The following is a 10,305-nucleotide window of genomic DNA, read 5'->3' as shown; positions in this document are numbered from 1 at the left end:
CAGAGAATTTAGAGGAGCCAACGGAGAACGTGGCTCCTTCTCCTACCATGGTAACCGATCGAGCGGAATCTTGACCAATCAGAATCTCGTTCTCATAAAATCCGCGGCCAAAGGACGGGAATAGAGGAAATGGCCAATCAGGAGTTGGGCCTGGATGTTTGGGCGCGCTCCTCTCCCTCCGCCCCGCCCTCGAGTTTGCTCCGACCAATACAGGAGTGAAGTCCGGCAGGGCCCCGCCCCTTGATCTGGCGGCCCGCCCCAGGGACCCTCTAGAGCTACTCCAGGCAGCACTCGGGCCAGGCTCCGGGCGAAGTGTGGCAGGCGGGCTCGTCGCGCTTACGTGGCTCTGCGGTGCGGCGGCCCGAGCGGCTCCTCCTGAGGGTACCCCCTTCCTAGTGGTCCAAGGGGTAGTAGGTGCCCCTAGGCTGGAGGCCTCGCTTTTCGGGAGCGCCTCCAGGTGCGCCAAGCGCTCTTCGCAGCCGCCCTGGGAGGTAGGTGCTCTTACTATCCCCGTCTTACACACGAGGAAACTGAGGCAGACAGGTTGGCTTATCCAGAGTCATACGGCTGGTTTAGAGGTTGAGGGAGGATTGGAACTCAGGTCAGACGCCCTGTCCACCTCCCGGCCCAGAGGCCAGCCAGCTCCTCCTTTTACAGAGGAGGAAACTGAGGCTGGAGTGGTTCATTGACCAGCCCAAGGTCACCCAGGGGCATCATTAGCCGGGATTCCGAGACAAGCCCTTGGACCTCACTTTTTCCGGGCCTCAGTTTCCTCCCTTGTCAAACGACGGGGTAGAACTCGATGACCCCTCGGGTCCTTCTGGTGCTGGGATCCTAGGGACCCGCTGCTCCAGACTCTGGGCCCAGCGGCTCTAAGCAGTCAGGAAGGATGATGCCCACTTTATAGGGGAGGAAACCAGCCCGGGGCGGGGCCTGAGGTCTCAGACTGGAAAGAACTATCAGAGGACCCCCCCCCACCCCCGCGTATCCTGCCCCTCTTCTCCCTCCCCCCCCCCCCCTCCGGACTCCATCTGCCCATTTTACAAATGAGAAGAAAGCATACACCCAGGGAGGATTCAGACCAGGAGCCAAGCCCAGGGCTCCAGACCCTGAGCTCAGGGTCCATCACCCAGAAATAAAGAGACTTCTCTTCTGGGGAAGGGGGCAGAGGTGACCCCTGTTTCTTAGCTTGTCTCCTGAGTCCCAAGCTCATTCAGAAAAAGGAAACTACTTAGGTCCTTGGTGCTCCCACTGGCCCTAGAGGACAAGTGGTCTGGGCTGGGGGGATGGGACACCCACCTTCCCAGAATGCCATCTTCTCCCTGAAGTCTTTTGTCTTTCCCCACCCCTCCAAGCCCAGTCAAGACAATCCTGCTGAACACCGTCTTGATGATTTTATGTTCTATTCTGCTTTCTAGGTTTTCCACCATGGGTCTGGGTCTGGGTCTAGGTCTCCATCTAAATCCCACTCCATGGGGGAAAGGGAAGATGACTTTTTTGGTTCCCTCCTCCCTTTTAAAATTCCCAGGGGCTGCCTGGGAGCCTGCCTGATAGTGCTAGGGGTGGGTAAACAGCCTCCTCATGACCAGAATGTTAGGACAAGGTACAAAGTTTAGACACAAATAATCAGACTGCCTTTTGAAGACTCAGGAATCCCAGTACTTGCTACCTTGGGAAAGGTGAAGGGGGAGGAGAAAGACTTCAGAATTATTGGCTGAAGTGTCTGTTCTGAGGGTATATTCCGTGACTGAGTGCTGAAGTCCTCTGCTGTGCTCACATGACCAGGAAGGGCTCCGGGACAGCCAAGCCTCTGCCAGGGGGCTGGAAAGCCTTCAGTTCAGGTTGGGGCTGTCGGGCCAGCCTAGTTTGACTACTGTGTGCAGAGCCCAGGGAGATGCACAATTTAGCTAAATCCTTATCTTCCTAGGGCTTAAAATCTGGCAGGGATCTGATACATACCCAACACTACACAGGTGTAATTTTGTAATTTGTAGTTGTTAGATGCAGTAAAAATTATTTGCAGTCTGAAGAAGGAGAAATCTTCACCCAGTTTGGAGGTGAAGGTAGGTGGGAAGTCTTCAGGAAGTGAGTAGCACTGGACTTGGAATTTAAAGGTCAGGCAAAAACGGAGAGGGAGGAAGTTCCAGACATAAAGACTAGCAAAGACTCGGAGGCAGAAGTTTGTCACGTGTTGGGGACAGAGAATAATTCAGTTTAACTGAAGTGTCTATGGCACAGGGAATGGGGAAAGGATCAGTAGGAGATGGGGCTTTAAGCAGAAGGAGGTCCCACCATAAGGAAATCATCGAGCCTTAGTTTTCATAGGATACCTGTCAGTAAATGATCCAGGAGTGAGTGGGGTTTGCTCTGTAGGGCAGGACATGGACAAGACCCTGAAACAGACATGTGACCACCCACATGTGTGTTTGGCTTTTGGGTCTGCTGAACAGTGCCCATAATTCAGTCTGCCAAGGGGCAGATCGAAGCTTTCTGGCACTGGAACGGATCTTTTCATGAGGTAACGAGCTCCTGTTACTGGAAGCTCTCAGCCAGAAGCTGGACATCCACTAGTCAGAGATGCTGGGGAAGTAATCCTGGCATCTGGTAGACTTGATGGACTCTGGTGCTCTCGAGTCTCATTCAGAACCATGCTGACACAGTTATAGCTTCTGAACACTAAAGCACCTCTCCAGGAAAAACATGCATAAGTTAAATTTTCAGTTTGTTTTACTTTGTGAAAATTGGCTCAGTCGCCTTCCAGTGGCTAAGCCCACTAAACAAATCACTTGATAGAAGGCTAAACTATGTGCCAGGATTTGGAAGGCCTTAACACATGCAAGGGCAAGGAATATCTTAATCCCCAACTCGAGCTTCTTTGTGTCTTCTCAGAACTAAACAGGGGAGATTGTTTTGCTCATTTCTGACAAAAGAAAACACTCTGGTTAGAAAAGAAACAAGGAAACTGTTCTCAGTAGCTGGGAAGAAAACCAGATGGCTTCACAGTCCTTAACAACACCTCCGGTCCAGTATGAGGGCACTTGGGAAAGGCCAGGATGTTCCCACAAGGTCTCTCTCACACCTGGGACTGAGCCCTGAAATTCTATCTGCCGCCTTCATCTCTCTTGGTTCATGTTTTTTACTTCTGACAATGGAAATCCCCCTGGGAAAGGCAGCTCTTTAATCTCTCATTAGTTGTCTTTCGCAATTTAGTAGGAAGGAAGGGTCAGATCGAGGGTTTGAGGGGGAACAAGGGAAACCGAGAGGGCTTGGGATGAAGGGTGGGGTCTGAGTCTGCTTTGAGAACAAGGGTATCAAGAGCCCCTCCTTTGAGTCTCTGCCTCCCTTTGCCTCCCAGGCACCATGTCAGACCCGGAGCACCAGCAGACCCAGGCCCTCACCAAGCCCGCTCTCAGTGAGCCCCAGGCCTCTGCGTTGGTGGAGTCGGTATTCGGCTTAAAGGTGACCAAGATCCAGTCTCTTCCCAGCTATGATGACCAGAACTTCCATGTGCACGTTTTGAGGGTCGGGGAGACTGATGGCCACCCCCTTGAGTATGTTCTCAAAGTGAACAACACAGAATCCAGCAAGAACTCAGACCTGGTCGAGGTGCAGAGCCACATCATGATGTTTCTGAGGGCGGAAGCTTTCCCGACGGCTACTGTGCACCCAACTAAAGGAGGCAACCTGACCTCTCTGATGTCCATAGGTAAGCGGTGACCAAATCTCCAAAAGCTCCTGGGGCCTGGCCCCTCACTGGCCAGAATTACCAGCGTAGGTGTCCCAACAGAGAAGGAACAGGGTTCCCAGAAGCCCCTATTTGAGGCCTATGGTTCAGACACAGTCAAGGCTGGGAATTCTGATAACCAGGAAGTGCCTTCTGGTAGCCAGGGGAACCACTAAGGGGGCAGCTGGACACTTGTTCAGTTAAACCAGTGCCTCTTATTTGCCTTCTGTGGGCCAGCACTGTCCCGGGACAGAGGAAGACCCCAAGTCTAGATAAGACACAATCCCTGTCCTCAGGGAGCTTATAGTCTGCCAGGAAGAACAGGATACATGCACACACTAGGCCAAGTGATGGGTGGTACTGTGTGCCCAGGCTGGGAGCAAAGCCCTCTGAAGAGCTTAGGGGCCTTCCTTATCAGAGCCTCGTCCCCAAGTCTCCTGCTGGCCAGCCCTATAACATGACTGCCTAACGCTGTCCTTTTATCATATGAAGTCAAACTAAAGACGATGACACAAGTCCTCAGAGTCCTCGGTCCTGCTGCCTGCCTCTGTGTTGGTAAAAACAGCCAAGCCTTCCCCGAGCAGCAAGGTCGGGGCCCCCCACCCCCTGTAGGACCTGGACACTTTTGCCTGGAGTGGTCCCCAAGGATCATGCTGAGGATGCCCAGTAGACCAGGAGCCTACTTGAAGGTGCTGGGAATGTGTGGCCCAAGACCCAGAGGGCTGTGCTGCTTTCCTCAAGTGCTTGGAGGCCTGTCATGGGAAAGAGGGTTAGACGGTTCTACTTGGCCTCGAAGGGCAGAACTAGGGCAGTGGAGGGAGTGGGGTAGGGAGATGGCACGAGGAAGATTGAGAGGCTGGGTGTAAAGCCATCCCAGAGGGCAGTGGCTGCTTGGGAGGGTAGGGAGCTCCCCATCATTAGAAGTATTTAAGAGGCTGGATGGTCACTTGTCAGAGATAGGGTAGCAGGGATCCTTAGTCTGGTACAGAGATGGACTTTTTGAAAGTTTTCTCAAAGGAGGGAAGATACTGAATGATTGAGGGGGGACTCACAAATGGTTTTTATTTGTTACCACCCCCCCCAAAAAAAGTAATCAAGAGAATGCCAGCAACTGCCTCCTGCCTTATCTTTACATATTTTATGTAGTTCCCTGACGTGTACTCGGTGAAGGCAGCCTTTAAAATCTGGAAGGAGAAGCCGGTCACTACTGCAAACCCGCCTTCACTGTTGGACAGCTGACAGAAGGGAGTGAGAATGTGAGGGCCCTCTATTGTTTGATCATTACTCAAACCTGTGCTCAGGTGATCAGAGGGCGTTTTAAATTAGGCTCTTGTGGATGAGATAGACGGGTTTCCCTTCCTTAAGAGATGTGAAAAGGTGTGCAGTGATCCTCTGATTACCAAAGGATACCCTGTGTGGTGTCCAGGAGGAAGAGGAAGGAGGCCATGTGGACAGCAGGAGGGGGCGGCTGTAGTTGGTGTTCAGCTCATCGTCCTTTCTGCATCCCTACCTGGAGCGTGAAAGGTGACGGGATATTGTTGCACAGTTGGGTTCGACCTTCTTCAGACCCTGGACATAGGCATGACTCGTTACTTTGTCATTAGAAATAATGATGTGTGTCTTTCTGCACATTCCGGCTCTTCCCCCTCTCACTTGTACCCTTCTGGTAAAGCCTTGATAGTGAAAGAACTTTGGTGGGTGCCAAGGCCATCTGCCCCGAAAGGGTGCGGCAGGAGGAGAGGCGTGGCAGCAATTGGAGGAGAGGAGCTGAAGTTTTTAGACGACCTTTGCTCCAGGCCTGAAGAGACAGCATATTCCACCTCATATTGCTAGTTAAGGGCCCAGTGAGGACCAGAGCTGATAAGACAGCTCTTCCCCAGTGGCTAAAACCAGCAGTAGAGGAAGGCAGTTGTTGGCATGTGCACAGGGTTTCCAAAATGCTGGCAGCCCAAGATCCTCTAATCCTCTGCCCCACTCGCCAACCTTATCAGCATCATTAGTCAGCATTCACCGGAGGGGCTGACACCCACCTTCCCTCCCAGCAGCCCCCGGAGGTGGGTCATGTCCACCTGATGGGGTTTGTTGGCCCTTTGTTTACAGAAAGTTCAAGGCCGGACCTGAGCCTGTCGCAGCCTCTAATGGGAGGGGGGGGGGGGGGGACTTGGCTTTTCTTTCTAGTTTTTCCTTTGCTCGCTTGAGAAATCTTTTTTGGTTGGTTATTTCCAGGCAGGACAGACTGTCTTAATAGCGAGAGAAGATAACTATTCTGTAATGCTTTAAGGTGTGTGACTTATTCTCTGCAATAGGCCTGTGAGGCAGGTGGTGTATTCTCCTTATCTGACAGATGAGGACACTGAGCGTCATAGACATAAAGTGACTTACCCAAGGTCACTCAGGAGGCTGTAGTGGGTCAGAGCTGAGATGTGAGCCTCCCGAAGTTTTGATCATCTTTCTCTCTCCATACACTAGACAGTGGCTCTGAGACCAAGAGTTACTTGGTGAGGCTATTCACTTACCTGCCCGGAAGACCCATAGCTCAGGTCCCCGTCACTCCGAAGCTCCTATACGAAGTTGGCAAACTAGCGGCCCAGATGGATAGAAGTCTGGAGGTAAGGGCTTTCGCTCATGGCTGCGCACTTGTTCTCTGCCAAGTTTAGCCTCATGGCTTTTCATTCATTCACCAGGTGATCCCTGGGCATCTGTTAGATACCAAGTGTATCGTCCCCTACCCCCACCCCCCACCAGATGACAAGGTCAGGAGGTCAGGGAGCACTCTCTTTTCCTCTGTATCCCTGGTACCCGGTACCCAGCCTTCTCATTACTTACCATGTTTGTTTGGTTCTTCCTTAGAAATTCCGCCACCCAAAGATGAGCAGCCTGCATCGGGGGGACTTCATCTGGAACCTGAGAAATGTTCCTCTGTTAGAAAATTACATTTATGCCTTGGGCCAAGGCAAAAATCGAGAGCTGGTAGACCAGGTGCTCAGACGGTTCAAGGATGAGATCGTGACAAAGCTGAGCCATTTTCGAGAATGTGAGTATTTCCCACTGTCCATGGAGACTGGCCCAAGTCAGTACCCATTATCCTCTCCATCTTGGGCTGCCTCATGATGAGCTCTCCGAGATGGGAGAGGAGGCAGAGAGATGAGAGGGACAGACGAAATTTTCACAAATACCTTCCTATTTGCCAGGATTCCCTTGTGCATCTGCGGTCTTGTGGGTATCATTCCTCCTTCCGCCCCTCCCCTTCTCCATCCTCTGTGACGCTTGTCCCCTTGGGGGGATGTGCCCAGGGTGGGACAGGAGGAGAATAACCAGCAGCTCCTCCAGACCTGAGCCCACTCACCAGCTGCTGGGGGGAGATCCCACCACAAGAATCCCGACAGGAAAGAGAACATCTGTACCTTTGTGAAGCCCCCTTCCCACCATCCCCAGAGAATTAGAAGGGCCTGGGCTGCTGTGGCCAATCTCCCTCCAGGGCTGAACCTTTACAAGGGTCGTTTGGCTCGCCCTTCAGCCATGGATACGGGCCGAGGATACGGGCTTTGCCAGTTCCAGCCTGGAAGCCTTTCCTGCTTGGTAGCACCTGGCAGGGTGCATGTGTTGTGGGCACAGCCTTGGAAAACAGGGTTGCTTCTAGGTCGTGATGAGGCATTGGAGCAGGACTCTGGGGCCCTGGAGGGGTAGAGCCTTCCTCCTTCAGTCCTGCAAAGAAGTGTCATCGTGTCAGTGTGGAAACACCTCCTAACAGACAGATGGCAGCCCCTCAGTACCTGAAAGGATGGTCTTGGAGAGGGGCCCTGGCCTGGTGATGCACCCGTCTGGATTTAGGGAGGGTTTCCACAGCTGGGCCCACCCGGACTCTATGCCTGTTGTCCTAAGACCACCCTGGCCCTACGCCATTCTACCTTTTCAATGACATTTTATAAGGACATTGTCATATATGGTAGTTGTTGGAGGGGCAGGGGTCTCCTAATAGAAACTTTCTGTGGTAAAGTCAATATTCTTCTCTCTTTGCCCTTTCTGTGTCTTGCTCAGACCATCCAAATTCCTCTGGTTCCCGTCTCTTGGCCTCTCGGAGGCTGAAAGCAGAGAAATCAGCTTCTGTTCCCTCTGTACTCAGGGCTGGTCTCTTGGGGGAAGCCGAGGCTCCTCCCCCCCCCCCCTCCCCTAGGCCTCTCCTTCTTTGCTGATTGCTCCAATAAATGGTGTGAATGACCCTAGTGAGAATGCAAACCCAGAACGAGTGAGCTGGGGGATGTAGCCCCCTTTCTGCTGCCTGGCCCCACCTCCACTGTTTGGCTGCTCTCCTTTCAGGCATCAATCATGGGGACCTGAATGGCTACAACATCTTGGTGGAGGCCAGCGGCGAAGCCTCGGGAGACCCAGCGTATCGTGTGTCTGGAGTCCTGGACTTTGAGGACATGAGCCAAGGCTACTACGTGTTTGAGTTGGCCATCACCATCATGTACATGATGATGGAGAGCAAGGATTCCCTGGCCGCGGGCGGCCACGTGCTGGCCGGCTTCGAGAGCATCATCCCGCTAACAGCTGAAGAAAGGGGGGCTCTCTTTGTTCTGGTGAGCAGTCGGTTCTCCCAGTCGCTTGTGATGTCTGCCTATACATGCCTGCTCTACCCCGAGAACAAAGACTATCTCACAATCACTGCTAAAACAGGCTGGAAGCACCTGCAGAACCTGCTCGACGCGGGGCAGAAGGCTGTGGAGGACGTCTGGTTTGAGACGGCCAAGTCCTACACAGCTGTGATGTCATAGAAACACAACCCGAGCTTAGTGCTTTGCCCAGACCTGGCTGAAGTCCCTGGCGGCACGGTGCTGATGTCATCGGTTATTAGCTGTCACTGTTATTACCCACTACGAAGGCAGCTCACCTTTCTACTGCCTCGAGGTTTGCAAAATAGGCTGGGAATTATCCACTGAGCCTGACTTTCCATAGAGTTTCATGACACTGTGGGATGCGGATTAATTGGAATGATTGATTTTTATGTTAACAATAATGCCACTGAGCACAGGTCATCTGTGGGATCCTCACCTCCTCTAATTCTCAGGAGATTGAAGTGAGGAACTGCTGCACACCCATGATGAGGGAGGAGCTGCCAGACATGACCTCAGGCCAGGCAGCGAGCTTCCTCTGGGATAAAATGGGGAGATGGCACCAAGTCTACCCAAAGGCAGGGGGCTCTGCCAGGTGGTATTTGCTACTGCTTCCTGCTCTGAAATCTGGGACTCTGTCCTAGCTGGGAAAGGAATACCAGTGTGACCTCCATTTAAGAAGTAAAAAATTGAATGCATGAGTCCATGTGTGGAATTATCAAAAGAAAGACCGGGGAAGCCACGGCACACAGTGCAATCTCTGATCAGGTGAGACAAAGTCTGGACTACAAGGAAGAGAAAGAAAATGTTCTGGTGACTAGAACTAGAGAGAGGAAGAACGACTGTCCTCTGTGTGATGGCGTGCCAGGGGACGTCACTAGAAGGTCAGCACATACAGCCATGGGAAACGCCCCCCTCCCTCCCAGCATACCCAGCACAGAGGGCTGTGGAAGGGTCTAGACCACAATAAAAACATCCCAGAGCCCAACTGGACTTCATCCATGTGGTAGTTCTGTCCACTGACACACTGCAGCCCACCCACCCTGAGACGCTGCCTTGGTGAGGCGTGGCAGCCAGAGTAACCAGTTACTTGTCTTATGACGGTGGCTTTCTCTGTGCTGAGTTACACTGGCACATCTCTGGATGGGCTACACTCAAAGCCTTTCCATCCCGAAAGGTCCTTCCAGAACATCCTCCCACCCAGCCTTTGAGAAGCCCGGGTCACCTCCGCCCCTTTGGACCTTGGGAGAGGCTTTTGTGTGGGGGAAACGTTGGCTCAAGTTTCTGTAATACTTACAGTCTTCGAATCATTTTCTTCAAAGTGCCCCTGCAAGGCAGGTGGGGGGTGTTATCCCCTTTTACAAAGGAGGACGTAGACTCTGTGGTGTCACATAGCCTGTCTGTGGCAACGCTGATGCCAAAGCCAGCACTTCTGATTCCCAATCCAAGGTTTTCCCCATCATACTTCTGTTGCTTTTTCATAAGGATAAACCACATGTCCACATTTGCTTTTATACCGGGTTTTTGGGGGGCAAGTGAGCTCTGGTCTATGGATGTGCTCTTCCTTGTGTCACAGAGAAGCTGGGATAGGCCAGTTAGAGTCCAGTCCTCCTACGCACCCTCCTGACAGTGCCCACGTGTGGAGGCAGGGAAAGGCTTCCTGTGGAGGCTGGTGGCCTGAGCTGCCCCTCCAGGGAAGAGAGACCTTCTGTGAGGCAGAGGGGAGGGAGGAGGCCATGCCAGGCCTGCAGAAGCCCAGAGCTGAGGAGCACACACCATGTGAAGAAGAGGAGCCTTTCAATTATCTCCTGAGCTGGGACTGAGAACCATTGCTTTGGCAAGGCCCCAAACTGATTTTTGGGTCTCCCCTTCCTCCCTGGTGGTGATGGAGGGCAGAAGACAGGCGGGAAACCTCAATGAACACAGGCCTCTGGTCTCTGTCTCTCTGCCTTTGCTTTGTCCTGCTCT

The 10,305-nt window shown here is 52.7% G+C and overlaps 1 protein-coding gene across 1 annotated transcript; it reads left to right on the top strand.

Moving 5' to 3' along the window:
- Positions 1 to 269: 269 nt before the first annotated feature.
- HYKK (hydroxylysine kinase) lies at positions 270 to 9,015 on the top strand. Its single transcript, XM_043987360.1, has 5 exons — positions 270 to 491; positions 3,356 to 3,706; positions 6,194 to 6,333; positions 6,575 to 6,758; positions 8,042 to 9,015. Exons 2-5 carry the CDS (start codon positions 3,361 to 3,363, stop codon positions 8,497 to 8,499), a joined length of 1,128 nt encoding a protein of 375 aa, XP_043843295.1. The 5' UTR covers positions 270 to 491; positions 3,356 to 3,360; the 3' UTR covers positions 8,500 to 9,015.
- Positions 9,016 to 10,305: the final 1,290 nt, after the last annotated feature.

Source organism: Dromiciops gliroides, chromosome 2, assembly GCF_019393635.1.
Source record: "Dromiciops gliroides isolate mDroGli1 chromosome 2, mDroGli1.pri, whole genome shotgun sequence".
In the NCBI taxonomy this organism is placed as follows: Eukaryota; Metazoa; Chordata; class Mammalia; order Microbiotheria; family Microbiotheriidae; genus Dromiciops; species Dromiciops gliroides.
The sequence above is the reverse complement of the archived record's forward strand: the minus strand, read 5'-3'. Positions and strand labels throughout refer to the sequence as shown.

Bases quoted from the DNA above. Each gene is read 5' to 3' on its own strand.
- HYKK (XM_043987360.1), top strand. From the start codon at position 3,361: ATGTCAGACCCGGAGCACCAGCAGACCCAGGCCCTCACCAAGCCCGCT. The intron at 6,334-6,574 runs GTAAGGGCTTTC...GTTCTTCCTTAG, and splicing joins AGATGGATAGAAGTCTGGAG to AAATTCCGCCACCCAAAGAT. The intron at 6,759-8,041 runs GTGAGTATTTCC...CTCTCCTTTCAG, and splicing joins GCTGAGCCATTTTCGAGAAT to GCATCAATCATGGGGACCTG.